Here is a 16,844-nt window from a genome sequence, read left to right as displayed (position 1 = left end):
TTTGAAAATTCATTATAAATATTTTTCAGCTTTCAACAAGAGATGGAACACAGTAGTTGGCAGACGTCATCCAAACTTGTGGTACTTTTTGAAGAAGTGAAAAACAGAAGAGAGAAGGGGAGCCTTGTCCGTTGCAGCCGTTAGACGAGGCGATCGACCACCCGTTCGAAAGAGGAAGTACCGCCTTCTTCAAGAAAGGATAGATCGTTTAACGAATTCCTACAGAAATGGACAGAGAACACTTAATCAGTACTGGGACGCCATGGTGTACACTGTTGCCCAATTTAACTGAAATGACTGAGACGTTTAGCCGTTTGTCGGTGGTGTAATAAAAATTGAAATAAAACATATCTTACAAGTTTGTGTTCGTAGTTCTAAAAAGTCCAGCAGAACGTGACATTCTTAATTGACCTTAAGACCAGTCATATACGCATCTACATTTATTTCAAATCTGAGTTTACTGTGGCTTTCATCTATTACACCCATCCTCCTTTTTTACGATTGTACATAGGCATTATATTGTCTAGTTCGTTCGTCTGTCCGTTCATTCGTACGACCGATTGTCCAGATGTTCGTTTGTCCGTAAGTTCGTTCGTCTGTTCATGCGAACAGATTTTTAGTCAATGTGGTTTATTATGAAGCAGTACTCGTATCAACTTGAAACTAAGTACACATGTTCCTTTGGTGAGGTTTTTATTAATTGTATGATAAATTGGTTTTTATCTCAGTCTTATTGTTCACTTAAAATAGAATTGGCATAATTTTTAAAAAGTACATTGCAAGGTTAAAGTTAGTTAAGGCCGTAAGATGGCCTATAATTGTTAATTACTGTGTTATTTGGTCTCCTGTGAAGAGTTGTCTCATTGGAAATTACATCACATCTTTTTGTATTTAGTGTCTCACTTGCGACTTCTGTAACAGAAAGAGAGACTGGGATAGTTCAGATTTTTGCAATGTTAATTTCACTTTTATTATAAGTAATATGTTAACTATATTTGGAGTATGGAATGATTGTATATCTGGCCTTTGTCTTTCATTTATTTGTACATTAATTTGGCCGTTAGTTTTCTCGTTTGAATTTTTTTACATTTGTTATTTCGGGGCCTTTTATAGCTGACTATGCTTCATGGGCTTTGCTCATTGTTGAAGGCCGTACGGTGACCTATAGTTAATTTCTGTGTCATTGGTCTCTTGTTTAGAGTTGTCTCATTGGCAAGTACACCAAATCTCCTTTTTTATATATACACGTTTGTCTGAAAGGGTATATCTCACCTCGACCTCATGTGTGTGTGTGTGTGGGGGGGGGGGGGGGGGTCGTGGGTTTGGACCCCCTTTTTTTGGCCGATCAATGCATTTGTATCGGGACATGTACCTTGGGTTGGGAACACAGACACCCCCTTTTTTAAATGGCTGGATCCGCCCCTGACATTGATCAATTAAATTTAACGTTATACAGTTAAGACATTTCAGTGTGTCCACACTTGTTTTTCAAGGTAGTGGAAAATGATCGAGTGTCGAACTATTGAGTGTCGGACTATCGAGTGTCGGACTAATGAGTGTCGGACCAATGAGTGTCGGACTAATGAGTGTCGGACCAATGAGTGTCGGACTAGTGTGTGTCGGACTATCGGGACGACCCCTTTTTCAGTACAACCTAGAAAATTGGCAGAAGTTTATTCTCTTGAAAACCATCTATTTGGTAACTTAAAACAAGCTTAACATTTTATCTAAACCTGCAAATCCATAGACAGACATTCACCTCTGAGGCAAGCATTCTGTGATTAATATAAGATGTTGACAACTATTGGAAAAGAGAGAAAGAGAATCTTAAATCATGCTAAAGAAAAGACTGTAACTCATGCCTCGACAAAAGAAAAATGAATTTTACAAAAAATAGTGAAATCGAATCATCAATGCACATAGGGAGAGAAACATGTATAGTATATTATACTCTTTTTTTGTTTGCTGGTGGTTTGTACCACAGGATTTTGTAAGTGTCTCTTGTGGTAAGAGCCATAGGTTCTTTATCACTAGCCTGCTTTGTAGTTGAAAAGACAGCTGAGTGTGTAAGTATTTCTGCCAGTACATAGCCTCTTCAGTATTCAAGACTTCTACAATACTTCCCAGTGACAGCACATTGTAACTAGAACCTTGCATCCTAGGCATTATTGTAAAGGATCTCAGAGCAACAAGGACCCTGGTGATGCAGTGTGTAGGCCCATCGTCGTGTGGACACCCCCTTACACTCATCAACACTGCCCCAACTATGGTAAATTATAGTACCACTGCCTTGTGGTTAGATCTTGGAAGATCAAAGGCTATGGGAGCAAATAAATACCAAATAATAACAAAGGTTCTTTCATCGACGATCCCGCCGGCCAGGAACAACCAACTAAAACGAGTTAACTCGGGTCAAACTACATTAAATACCAAATATGTAGTGGAAAAAAGTTGGAAACCTGTGTCCAACCCTATGCTCAGAAGACCCTCTCCAGAGGTATACTTGTTAAAAAAAAAAAGAGGCTCTCAAGAGCCTGAATCGCTCACCTGGTAAACAATGCCTTCGGCCATGTTTTTGACGAAATAGAAAATAAAACACACACTTTATTTTATACACCCTACTGATCATTCAAATGAAGTTTGGTTGAATTTGGTTGAGTAGTTTTAGAGGAGAAGATTTTTTAAAGTTAGCAAATATGATGAACAAATTGTGAAAAATTGTCATAAAAGGACAATAACCCCTTAAGGGGTCAATTGACAATTTTGGTCATATAAACTTATTTGTAGATCTTACTTTGCTGATCATTTTTGCTGTTTACAGTTTATCTTTAACTATAATAATATTCAAGATAATGACCAAAAACTGCAAAATTTCCTTAAAATTACCAATTAAGTGTCAGCAACCCAACAATGGGTTGTTTGATTCATCTGAAAATTTCAGGGCTGATAGATCTGGACCTAATGAACATTTTTACCCCATGTCAGATTTGCTTTAAATGCTTTATTTTTTGAGATATAAGCCAAAAACTGCATTTGACCCCTATGTTCTATTTTAAGTAAAGGCAGCCATGTTTTTTGACGGATCAAAAATCGAAGCACAAACTTTGTGCAAGATAATCTAAGGAACAATCATGCTCAAGTTTCATCCAAATCCATTCAGTAGTTTCAGAGGAGAAGATGTTTGAAAAATTGTTAACGATGACAGACGACGACAACAGACGCCAAGTGATGAGAAAAGCTGCTCACATTTCATTTTAGGAAAGGTGAGCTAAAAACTGCAAAATTTCCTTAAAATTACCATTTCAGGGGCAGCAACCTAGCAACGTGTCGTTCGATCCATCTGAATATTTCAGGGCAGATAGATTTTGACCCGATAAACAATTCAACCACAGTCAGATTTGATCTTAATGCTTTGGTTTTTGACATTTTACCCCTATGTTCTACTTTTAGCCGTGGCAGCCATCGTGTTTGGATGGCCGGGTCACCGGACACATTTTTTAAACTAGATACCCAAAAGATGATTGTGGCCAAGTTTGGATTAATTTGGCCCAGTAGTTTCAGAGGAGAAGATTTTTGTAAAAGATTACTAAGATTTACGAAAATTGGTTAAAATTTGACTATAAAGGGCAATAACTCCTAAAGGGGTCAACTGCAGACTTGGGGTAATTGTAATTGTAATCGTTAATCAGCTGTAATTGATTACTATTTTTCATGTAATCAGTGTAATCATTAATCAGCCAAAAATATGATTTACATGTAATTTATTTAATCAATTACTTTTCAAAATACCCTGTAATCATGATTACTTTTTGATTACATTCTGATTAAAATGAAAAAAAAATCTAAATTTGTGTTTTTGGTCATTAAATGAACCTCTTTTTTATTCATATATGATAAATTTTAAACATATTAAAATGGTTTGGTTACTTCAAGCATGTCTACTTCAGTAAAAAATAAAGTTACAGTATTGAAAAATCATCATTAGCCTAAGTAGAGACATATAATACAATTATATACCTTTTTGGTAAAAGATATTGTACATACATGTATATTCATTGTTTTATAATGATCTTCATATTAATATTTGATAATAACTGTTATATATTCAAGTAATACTTTTTTTTAACCCTGAATTTTAATCTTTTGTGATTTTTGTCAACTTTGAATGGGCGTATGACATTTGCGCCGATTTTGAAAATTTTCATTCCTTCATTTGCGCCGATTTCATTTTTTCATTTGCGCCGATTTTATATTTTTGCCTAATTGGATTAAAAGGTAAGTTACAGGTAAGTTAATACTTTTACATGAGGTGAGCACAGAGTATAAAGACAAATCAAGTGACATTGCAATTGGTAAATGGCTATCCCAATGTTTCGGGTTACCATTCCTTTCCCTAAATAAAATCTATGACTGCTCACGTTTGACATTGTCTGACGCTCCGCTACTTCTGATGACAAACGTCATACATTCTTAGACAACGTACAAGTACACATTCCATAACGGTCAACCAATTCGTGATGGCGTCCATAAAATTAACGAAGGGATGATTTTAACTGCACCATTTGGAACTCCTTGTTTAATAGCTTCCTTGTGAGAAAATGCGAATTCTAGAAATGCCCCCACCAGTACGTATGCCAGACAAAGAAAAGATGGCCTTCGTTATCGACAATTACGCCAAATATAGAAGAGACGAAATCATAAAAAAGGAATATATTAGATGTGTTGCCTCTACATACTCGGCAAGAACAGATTTATGATTTGAATGTATTCCGTTTTTATGGATTTGAATGCTGTACATATATTTTTGATTCGTCATTTTAGTATAAACAAAGTGCTTTTATCTTAGGTTTTTACTTCTTGATTTTAAGCAGGAGACAACAGTTATATACATGTCATGATTGACAATTCATAACATATGTACAACTCGCTAACGGAAGAGGTCTTTAACGATAAATGAAAATAACATTACTGGTATGGAGAGTTGTCTCATTGGCACTCATACCACATCTTCTTATATCATATCACCTGTAAAAAAATCGGCGCAAATGAAAGAAATAGCTGTAGGGAAATATATATGATAAAAGATAAATCAGACATGAAAATTTATCTAATTAGCACAAACTAAATTAAAAGTTGGACAAATATGTTGTTTAAATTTTTTTTGTATTTGGACTGAACATGTAAAATGCAATGATTTTTAGTACTTACATATTGTTTACAATTTGATTAAACATTTCTTTTAAAATTTAACATAGTTTTAACTGGTAACTTTATTTCATCCACATTTAAACTTCCATAAACTGCAACTTGGAATACATATAAATTATGAAAGAGGTCAGAAGACGAACAAAAAAACTCTTGATTATGATATATCGTTATTAAATTTAATTCAAAATAATTCAGAGATCATTGGTGATAAAGTACTAGTGTAATGTATATATAAGTAGTGAAATTTGGTGTTTATTTAAATAAATGAAGTTTAATTTGAAGTTATCATTTTATAATTGAACCAAATAAAATACTTTCTCAAAAATGCTATAGTTATGAACGTTTATTCATTCACATCATTCAAAATGTTTTGTTTTTAAATTCATTGTAATCAGATGTAATCATGATTACTTTGCCAATGTAATCATTAATTTAATCAGATACTTTCAGAAACGATGTAATCATTAATTTAATTTAATCGTACAAATGACAAAGTAATTGTAATTTAATCAATTACATTGAAAGTAATCGGACCCATCTCTGGTCAACTGACCATTTCGGTCATGTTGACTTATTTGTAAATCTAACTTTGCTGAACATTATTGCTGTTTACAGTTTATCTCTATCTATAACAAATTAATATTCAAGATAATAACCAAAACAGCAAAATTTCCTTAAAATTACCAATTCAGGGGCAGCAACCCAACAATGGGTTGTCCAATTTATCTGAAAATTTCAGGGCAGATAGATCTTGACCTGATAAACAAATTAACCCCAATGTCAGATTTGCTCTAAATGCTTTGGTTTTTGAGTTATAAGCCAAAAACTGCATTTTACCCCTATGTTTTATTTTTACCCATGGCGGCCATTTTGGTTGGTTGGCCGGGTCACCAGACACAATTTTAAAACTAGATTCCCCAATGATGGTTGTGGCCAAGTTTAGGCCCAGTAGTTTCAGAGGAGAAGATTTTTGTAAAAGATAACTAAGATTTATGAAAAATGGTTAAAAATTGACTATAAAGGGCAATAACTCCTAAAGGGGTCAACTGACCATTTCAGTCATGTTTACTAATTTTTAGGTCTTACTTTGCTGAACATTTTTGCTGTTTACAGTTTATCTCTCTCTACCTATAATAATATTCATGATAATAACCAAAAACAGCAAAATTTCCTTAAAATTTCCAATTCAGGGACAGCAACCCAACAACAGGTTGTTCGATTCATCTGAAAATTTCAGGGCAGATAGATCTTGACCTGATAATCAATTTTACCCCCATGTCAGATTTGCTCTAAATGCTTCAGTTTTTGAGTTATAAGCCAAAAACTGCATTTGACCCCTATGTTCTATTTTTAGCAATGGCGACCATGTTTGTTGATAGATCAAAACTTCAGATACAATTTATAAACTAAATACCCTAAGGAACATTCAGTTAAAGTTTGGAAGTATTTGGCCTAGCAGTTTCAGAGGAGAAGATTCTTGAAATAGTTTACGACGACAGACGACGACGGACGCCAAGTGATGGCATAAGCTCACTTGGCCCTGTGGGCCATGTGAGCTAAAAAAAAAATGAAATATAATTATTCGTAACAAAACACCACTCACCATGAGCAGGAACATGAATTAAGCTAAAAATGTTACATATCTGAAATATGTAAAAATAAACTTGACACTACGACTGTTGGGTAGAAAGTGAAGGCTTTCAAAATATTTTCCCACACATGAAAATTTTCATGTGACTAAATTAGAAAATTCATACACATCGTTAATACAAAATTTTCCCCCTATTCGTTGAAACGCGGGAAAATATAAATATGGCCAGTAAAAAGTATATAAATATTTAGGCAGAATAGTTTTTAATGACCTTTTGAATAGGTCGTCTACAAAGGGGGCATGGTTTTGCAAGTCTTTTCAGTCGCTTGGCACATCTATAACAACATACTTGATGTCCAGTGCAGCCATGAATAATGCTGGCAGTTTTAGGCCGGCTGAAACAGATACAGCACTGACCGAGTTGTGATTGAGAATTTTCGAATTCCTTAATGTTTGAACTTTTCTCAAGCTTCAAATCTTTTTGTGGTTTGTCCAATTTATCTATTTTATTTGGTATTGTCATTTCATCTTTATTTTTTGCCGATGCTGTTGTTTGAAAGTTTAACAAAGTTCTAAACGATCCTAACGTGGAAGAATTTTCTATCAGTGACGAATATGATTTCAGTTTATTTTCGGCTAAATTTTCTTGACTAGATTGCTGTCTGGACAGAGTACTAATTCCTGAGTCCTCTTCCTCAGCTATTAAATCCTTGTCCGATTCCAATTCTATCGACGTAAGACGGTCTCTTGAAGAACGACGTTGAATTTTTGAAGAGATGTGCGATATGTCACTACATTCAGAAGAAGATAAAAGTGCCTTATCTTTCGAGTTCATTTTTTCCAAACGTCTCTTTCTTGTAGTCTCTGGTAACCAGTTTGGACGTACTTTTTTACAATGTCCGCAGTGACCATTTAAAGGAGAATTTTTTGTATCACATTCTGTACACGTCCATTTATCCTGTAATTCATGTAATTAGAAGATTTGTCATGATATGTTCAATAGTATTTCCCCCAAATTTACCATTTATTTTCCTCAGAGTTCAGTATTTTTGTGATTTTACTCAAGTTAGGAGCCTCTGGCCTTTGCTAGTCTTGTATCATTTTTAATTTTAGTTTCTTGTGTATAATTTGGAGTTTAGTATGATGTCATTATCACTGAACTAGTATACATATTTGTTAAGGGGCCAGCTTAAGTACTCTTCCGGGTGTTGGAGTTTCTCGCTGCATTGAAGACCCATTGGTGGCCTTTGGCTGTTGTCTGCTCTATGGTCGGGTTGTTGTCTCTTTGACACATTCCCCATTTCCATTCTCAATTTTACGTACCGGTAATCATATACTTTAAATATTTAACATGAAATCTTTGGGATATTAATTAATACTGTAGATTCATTATTTTTCATTGGATACTAATTTTCATGGATATGGTGGTTATAGGTGAACCACGAAATTAAATGCTCAATGAATGACAAATTTTCATAAGGCTTGCAAGAAGACTTCATCAAAACCACTAAACGAAATGTCCACGAACACGCATGTTTTCCTTCATTCACGAAAATTGGTATCCACAAAATTAAATGAATTCACAGTACTTATTTTGGAAATACTGACAAATGAAAGGACCTACAACAGACAATCGTAACATTTTATGCCACCAGTTTTTATTTCTAATCCATCCATATACCTTTTAAATGTTTAAATAATAAATGAATATATTTGTTTTCACTAAAGTTTCATATCAACATGATCAATATACAATATAAAATTCAAATATCTAATATGTATCATTTTTGGAGATGAAGGGATAAATCATAGTTTTTAGCTACAATGTATATTTACATCAACAATTTTATCAAATATCATGGTCTGATTTGAAGAATCCCTCAGACTATGAAAAAATGCCTTAAAGAGAACTGCTTAAAGCATGATTTGGATTTATAGATAATGTGAAAGCTAAATTTGTATATAAAAATTTAGTAAATAAAGTTATTGAACTACTACCAACAGTTAAATTTTCGAAATGGGAAGAACTATTGATTATTGATACAACAGAATGGTCAGAATATTTCAGGATAATCAAAAAATCCTGTAAAGATGTTTATTTAAGAACCTTTCAATACAAATTTTTGCATAGAATCATAGCAACTAATACCTTTTTATACAAAATTGAATTAAAAGACTCCAAGATGTGTACTTTTTGTAAACTTGGTGAAGAAACCATTGAACACCTATTTTTTGAATGCCCAATAACTTTTCAATTGTGGTAGTCTTTTTCAAATGTAGTAAATCTTTTTTTTGTAAACTTTGTTCTTAACAAAGAAAATGTGTTTCTTGCTTGCAAACATGAAAGTTTATTACTGAATCTGCTAGTCATAATTACAAAGAATTATATATACAAATGTAAATTAAAATAGAATAAAGAAATACCAATTTCTCGAATATTATATTGCAGAGAAAAATGATAGAGTCCAAGTTTGTGAAAAATTTTGGTCTCCTTTACATGTAATATTTGATTAATTATTAATTGATATAAATGAGATATTTTCTTTTTCTTTTATATATATTACAATGTATTATGAGCAAAAATTTATCCTTGAGCTTTTGATTTTTTTGTTTGTTCAGTCTTTAAAAATATTTTTTTTTTTAAATGTAAGTCAAGATACATATTGTAGCAAAACAAATGAGTGGAGAGTACTTGTATTGTATGAGAGCAAGTCAGAGAGCAAGAGAATATTACCAAATAAAACTTATATGTAACCTTAAATACTATTATTGTAAAAATCAATTTGTCAGTGATATAATTATATACTGAATTATTTTCTATATGTAACTCCTTGATACCATTGTCAGGTGGTATTGTAGGGTACATGTATGTTAAATCCTGACTACTGAAAAACAAATAAAAGATTGAAAAACATATTTACATTTTTTGAGTGCTGCGAGAAAGATATTTCTCCTCACTGGTGAAATATCTGTTTTCAGCAAATGACAGGTTGAAATTTAATTATAAATGAGTATAATCTTGATTTCTTTGTAATTTCCTATTGTGAAGTCCTGAAAAAATGCGACCATGCCTGATGATGTGACGTTAATATCTATAAAAATGTTTAAAAAGGAAGGAAAAAAAAACAATTAGAAAAAAGAGCCCACCTCTATAACCCTTGTATAATCATATTTCTCTACTCTCAAAAATTAAAACTATTTAAAAAGCTCAGCAAGCCTTATGCTTTTAATATAAAAATTTAACTGTCTCCAGTGGAGAAATATTGTTAATCCAATATCCAACATTAACTTACCCCATCTGATAATTCTGAATCACTTGAATCAGAATCACCCCAGAATTCCATATCACTATCACCACATATTATCACTACATTCTGAAAAGTATGAAAACAAATTCACTTAAATATTTAGGAAAATACATATGTAATATATTCCTAATTCAATGATTTTGCTAGAGACTTGTAATTTTAACCATTTACAAAAATAATTTTGATCCTGCAAAATTGACTAAAGCCCTCAAAATTCAATTTAAACCCTCACTCAAATCATCTTTGGTACCTGACTTTATACTGCTTTTTTCATGTCTGGTAAGTGTTTAACTGTTCAAACATTGGAATTTCCAGCAAGCTTTGTTAAAGATTTCTAAAACTAATTCCCATTTTTATGAATGAAATACTTTCAAAGGGAGATAATTCAATACAAATTTTACACCACTCAAATTTTGTCAAGGTACAATTTATTTTCATATGATGGCTTTAGAGTTCTTTGGTCTTTTAACATGTTTAAAGACACACTAAATCATTATTCTTTTTTTCAACTTAATTTTCTAAATTCTATAACAAAATTGCAGTACTCCACCATAAGTTCTCGTAAAACAACAATGGCGGTCACGTCATGGAAGGGTAAACAAGATTTGACTATCATTTCCATGTCACAATCGGGATGGCAATGAATCTATATATAGATGATCATGTGAAAAAACATGTGGTTGCCATGTGACACGTGCGTGATGACTTCAGAGGCGTCTGCACTTACATTGTAGCTAATGTAAACAAAATGGGACGCAAGGGAAAAGAACTGACATCTGATCAGAAAAGTTGTCTCTCTGCATTAAATGATGCAGGTTACAGAAAAAGTGATATCTTCATATTGACAGGTATTAAACAGAGTACTGTTTACAGTTTTTTGAAGAGGGATGAGCACCGGGGTGATATGGAAAACATTAAGAGAACAGGCAGACCAAAATCCTTTCATGACCGGGACATGAGAAACTTTCCCGTTGCGTAAAAAAACATCGCCATAAATCTTTTTCTGAAATTACTAATATTTTTAATGAGAGCATTGATCAACCTTTCTCTAAACAAACTGTTGAACATAAACTACATTCTGATGGGTTCCACAAGTGGTCAGTAAAGAAAAAAATTTGTATCCGTGTAGTCAACAAGAAACAAGAGGCTCTCAAGAGCCTGAATCGCTCACATTTATTCTTTTGGTTAAATCTCTCATCAATGATTATTTTGGCTTTTCAATTTATTTAAATGTTTTTTGGATCGTCCTATTTTCTTCAAAAGCCAAAAAAAATAATCATTTTCTCCTATGTTCTATTTTAGCTTTAGGAGCTATGTTTCTTGACATACAAGGAAATAAAATATAAAATTTATACTAGATACTCTGAAACTCATTTAGCCTAAGTTTGGCTGAAATTGATACAGCAGTTTCAAAGGAGAAGATTTTTTTAAAGTAAGTCAACATGATGAACAAATTGTGAAAAAAGTCTTTAAAGGGCAATAACTCCTTAAGTGGTCAATTGACAATTTTGGTCAATTTGACTTAATTGAAGATCTTACTTTGCTGAACATTATTGCTGTTTACAGTATATTTCTATCTATAATTATATTCAAGATAATAAAAAAAAACCAGCAAAATTTCCTTAAAATTATCAATTCAGGGGCAGCAACTCAACAACAGGTTGTCTGATTCATCTGAAAATTTCAGGGCAGATAGATCTTGACCTGATAAACAATATTACCCAACGTCAGATTTGCTCTAAATGCTTTGGTTTTTGAGTTATAAGCCAAAAACTGCATTTGACCCCTATGTTCTATTTTTAGCAATGGCAACCATGTTTGTTGATAGATCACAACTTCGGATACAATTTACAAACTAGATACCCTAAGGAACATTCAGTTAAAGTTTGGAAATATTTGGCCCAGTAGTTTCAGAGGAGAAGATTTTTGTAAAAGATTACTAAGATTTACGAAAAATGGTTAAAAATTGACTATAAAGGGCAATAACTCCTAAAGGGGTCAACTGACCATTTCCGTCATGTTGACTTATTTGTAAATCTTACTTTGCTGAACATTATTCCTGTTTACAGTTTATCTCTATCTATAATAATATTCAAGATAATAACCAAAAACAGCAAAATTTCTTTAAAATTACCAATTCAGGGGCAGTAACCCAACAACAGGTTGTCTGATTCATCTGAAAATTTCAGGGCAGATAGATCTTGACCTGATAAACAATATTATCCCATGTCAGATTTGCTCTAAATGCTTTGGTTTTTGAGTTATAAGCCAAAAACTGCATTTGACCCCTATGTTCTATTTTTAGCAATGGCAACCATGTTTGTTGATAGATCACAACTTCGGATACAATTTACAAACTAGATACCCTAAGGAACATTCAGTTAAAGTTTGGAAATATTTGGCCCAGTAGTTTCAGAGGAGAAGATTTTTGTAAAAGATTACTAAGATTTACGAAAAATGGTTAAAAATTGACTATAAAGGGCAATAACTCCTAAAGGGGTCAACTGACCATTTCCGTCATGTTGACTTATTTGTAAATCTTACTTTGCTGAACATTATTCCTGTTTACAGTTTATCTCTATCTATAATAATATTCAAGATAATAACCAAAAACAGCAAAATTTCCTTAAAATTACCAATTCAGGGGTTTTTGAGTTATAAGCCAAAAACTGCATTTGACCCCTATGTTCTATTTTTAGCAATGGCGACCATGTTTGTTGATCAAAACTTCGGATACAATTTATAAATTAGATACCCTAAGGAACATTCAGTTAAAGTTTGAAAGTATTTGGCCCAGTAGTTTCAGAGGAGAAGATTCTTGAAATAGTTTACGACGACAGACGACGGAAGACGACGGACGCCAAGTGATGGCATAAGCTCACTTGTCCCTTCGGGACAGGTGAGCTAAAAATGAGGGACATATTGCAGGGGGAATTTACATAAAACTGTTATTGCACACTGGAGTAAAGTAATCTTCAGCGATGAGTGCAAGGTAGTCATTAGGCAAGATTCTCGTGTCAGTGTTTGGAGAAAGGTCGGAGAAGAGTGGCTGACAGATTGTATTTGCCCTCCATCTCAGCGCAAGTATAGTTTAATGATCTGGGGATGCATCACTTACCATGGTGTCTGAACTATTACCATTGTTGAAGGGAACATAAATGCCTTAAAATACATTGACATTATTGACAATAACTTGTGGCCAGTGGTTGTTCGTCATTTTCCAGATAATAACTACGTTTTTCAAGATGATAATGCCCCCGTCCATCGAGCCCGATCTGTTCAAGATTTTTATTAGGGTAACGGAACTAAATAGCATAAACTGGCCAGCTCAGAGTCCCGACCTCAATATTATTGAGAATTGTTGGTGGGTATTAAAAAGGGAACTGCAAAAACGAACTCAGAACATAAATAACACCAAAGACCTGGAACGTGAAATTCATGACATTTTAAGGTAGGATTTTTTTATTTTGTTACTTGTTCAATAGTTCCAAGTTTTTTCATGTGCAGATTTACATTGAATGGCAGCCATTTTGTTTTTACGAATACTTATGGCGGACGACTGTACACTATATTGGTTGTATTTGTATGATCTCTGAAAATGAACTTCAATTGTCCCTTTGAAAGCTAAATCTGTTAGTTTGAACTTTCAAGCTGTGGTGGGTTTCATAAAATTAATAATAATACTTTTAATACCACAACACTAAAATTGGCCTGGAGAAAACACTGCTCTTAAAATGACTAATTGTTTGTGTTGGTAATAATCAGATATTTCCTAGACTTCTTTATAACACAAATTATTTCTATTCTGCTGAAAACCAATTTGATATAAACTATTACAAGCACACTACTGATCTCTAGTCAAAAGGACCCCCTTAAGATCCAGTATACAGGAGTACTGTAAAATCAACAAAAAAGGGTAGCATATAGATAACCATTCTTAAATAACTGCATATGACCTTAAGGTTGAGTGATGTATGATATCCCTATAAAACTCACAGTATCTGAGATTCCTGATACACTGGCTGTGCTGGATATAATATCATCCTCATCTGAACAGACTTCATACTCAAATGAGATTCTGTCAGCATCAACCTCTACAGACATAACATCCTCAGTACCATTGGTTCCAACCTCTACACCTATAGCATCATCATCATTGTCAGCATCTAGCTCGATGGCTATTATATCTGGTTCAGAATCTCCCCTTTCCTATAATTGATATACACTAGTTTACTATGCTTTCTTAGCTTAATATGTTTAAATGAGGTTTATTGCTATACAGTGTGTTTTCAAAGCACTTCTTTTTTTTAGTGGATGAACATATATAGGAATGTGAACTTTCAGCCAAAATGGAAAATGCTGGTATTAATGGTTTCCCCACCAACTCTATATAATGTTTATGCCTCGAAAGACCTACTGTAAAAGTTTGGTATTGGGACTATTGGTAGTGAATGACAATAACATTGCAGGTCTCACAATATACACAAGGTTATGACTTTTTCAGAAAAATATGATGATGCCCCCTTTTGTATATGAGCAGTTATTTCATTTGTAAAGGGGCATAACTCTAAAACGGTATAAGTGACTTCACCAAAATTCAAAGTTGATCTTTGTGTTGTGGTAATAAGCATTATGAATAAGTTTCATAACATTTGGTTGTTTCAAATTAATTTTTGAAAGTACAGACTGATGGACTAGGGAAAACTTAATGACTCTCTCTGCTACAGCAGGACATAAAAACATTTCCAAAGTAGTATACATGGTCTTTCCTTTAAGATCATTTATAGTTTATGTAAACAAGATGGATAAATCGCAGAAAAGTGCTGTTAACTTTTTCCTGAAAAGTCTACGTCTTAGCGCATCGTCGGAAACGACAAGCGCAGAGGATGATAACATGTAGACCTGCAGACATGTTTGGTCTGAGATTGAACCAAGCGGAGGGATGACATAGCAACGTTACTAGTTAACAACGAACACATCATTGCCTGATATCGTTTCCTGTGACATTAAATACAACTAGTATTTATTATGGAGTGTGATCATTTCTGGGCTAATAAATACCGGTTACAAACTTGGTACAATATTAATTTTATTTTCAAATAAAGAGTTCAAAAGTCCCTGTAGTGCACATATATATCTATTCTAATATGTATACAAGGGCAGTTACTAAAAAAAAAGCCTTTTTTTTTTTTATTTAATATCTAAGAGAAATAAAAGCTTCAGGCCAAATGCAATGGTATATCAATTATGATTTATATTTCAAAGGGGGCATAGTTGGTTAAATTATTTGATCAGGACTTATTTTCGCGAGTTTCAAAGACATTGGTGATGATATAAATTTCACAAAAATCGGGCAACACATGACGGACACCCGGCATTTCTGTCCCCTGCAACGCGTTAAGACAAGTAATAAAAAAATCCCATGTGGAGGCTCAAATTCCGGGAAAGGGGGGGTATCACTTCAGAGCCTATATTTCGAAGTTCCATATGCAAAAGGGCCTTTGTAATGGATCCATTTTGAGATTTCATATTTCAATTGGATGTGAAACTTTAACCTCACATATTACTGTATCTAATGATGGTAGTTACGAGAAAACAACAAAATTCTGATAGAAACTTATATATTGAGGGGTATTTTGAAATTAAACAAAAATATAGCCATTGTTGGATTGTAGGGGAAGTACACATGTATACAGGAAAAACGTCAGAAAAAAAAAGTGCATAAAAGGTCCTAAAATTTTTTTAAAACAGTTTCGCATCCACATCATTTTAACCCTGGCTACGTCACTGATTTATCTACATATCATGTACAAAACAACAACATGTAAATTTGTGATTTTTACTTACAGAAACCCATCTATGTCTTCTCCTACCAGTAGATGCAGCTGACAAGTTTTGTGCTAAAATGAATAGAAATACTCATAAAAATATTAAGTCAACTCTAAAACAAGGATGCACATGCTGTCATGCTAAACAAACCAAACTCAATGTACACAACATCTTGCCAATGCTGAAACATGTCAAAAGCTTATCGAATTTGTACCAACATGTTATTTAGAGTTGTTGCCCATTTAATTTTAACATACAAAACTGTAATAATTATATACTTTCCATGTTTACCTCTGTTAGAACTCGTGTCTGATGTTTGACCTTCGAAACTTTTTTGTTTTTTCTGCTGTTCCCCTGTCTGTGTACTGGGACTATGTACGAGTATGTCAATCAACTTTGGACAAGAAACAGTCACTATCTGAAAATAAACAACTTTTTTTCATAAAATACTGACGAGAATAACCATGATAACTAATTATATAAATTAAGAGTGTGGAAACTAAACAAGAGGCTCTCAAGAGCCTGAATCGCTCACCTTAATTCTTTTTGTTAAATCTCTCATCAATGATTATTTTGGCTTTTCAATTTATTTAAATGTTTTTTGGATCGTCCTATTTTCTTCAAAAGCCAAAAAAAATTATAATTTTCTCCTATGTTCTATTTTAGCTTTAGGAGCTATGTTTCTTGACATACAAGGAAATAAAATATAAAATTTATACTAGATACTCTGAAACTCATTTAGCCTAAGTTAAGCTGAAATTGATACAGCAGTTTCAAAGGAGAAGATTTTTTAAAGTAAGTCAACATGATGAACAAATTGTGAAAAAAGTCTTTAAAGGGCAATAACTCCTTAAGGGGTCAATTGACAATTTTGGTCAAATTGACTTAATTGAAGATCTTACTTTGCT

General features: G+C 33.2%; 1 protein-coding gene and 1 long non-coding RNA gene across 7 annotated transcripts in view; one reads left to right on the top strand and one right to left on the bottom strand.

Annotated features, from left to right (window-relative positions):
• The window catches only part of LOC143068653 (uncharacterized), a 511,029-nt gene that overhangs the window by 247,159 nt on the left and 247,026 nt on the right, over positions 1 to 16,844 (top strand). The gene's annotated exons all lie outside the window — the stretch shown is intronic.
• Positions 7,046 to 16,844, bottom strand: part of LOC143068640 (E3 ubiquitin-protein ligase Mdm2-like) — a 31,176-nt gene continuing 21,377 nt past the window's right edge. For all 6 annotated transcript variants that reach the window (XM_076242860.1, XM_076242862.1, XM_076242859.1 and 3 more), the window contains exons 6-10: positions 16,228 to 16,354; positions 15,955 to 16,007; positions 14,104 to 14,316; positions 10,093 to 10,173; positions 7,046 to 7,757 (exon numbers count right to left, since the gene is read on the bottom strand). In XM_076242860.1, the coding sequence (XP_076098975.1) occupies positions 7,047 to 7,757; positions 10,093 to 10,173; positions 14,104 to 14,316; positions 15,955 to 16,007; positions 16,228 to 16,354 (1,185 nt within the window). In that variant the 3' untranslated portion in view covers position 7,046. The remainder of the gene's footprint in view (positions 7,758 to 10,092; positions 10,174 to 14,103; positions 14,317 to 15,954; positions 16,008 to 16,227; positions 16,355 to 16,844) is intronic.

This window comes from Mytilus galloprovincialis, chromosome 3, assembly GCF_965363235.1.
Source record: "Mytilus galloprovincialis chromosome 3, xbMytGall1.hap1.1, whole genome shotgun sequence".
In the NCBI taxonomy this organism is placed as follows: Eukaryota; Metazoa; Mollusca; class Bivalvia; order Mytilida; family Mytilidae; genus Mytilus; species Mytilus galloprovincialis.
This window is presented reverse-complemented; position numbering and strand designations above follow the sequence as displayed.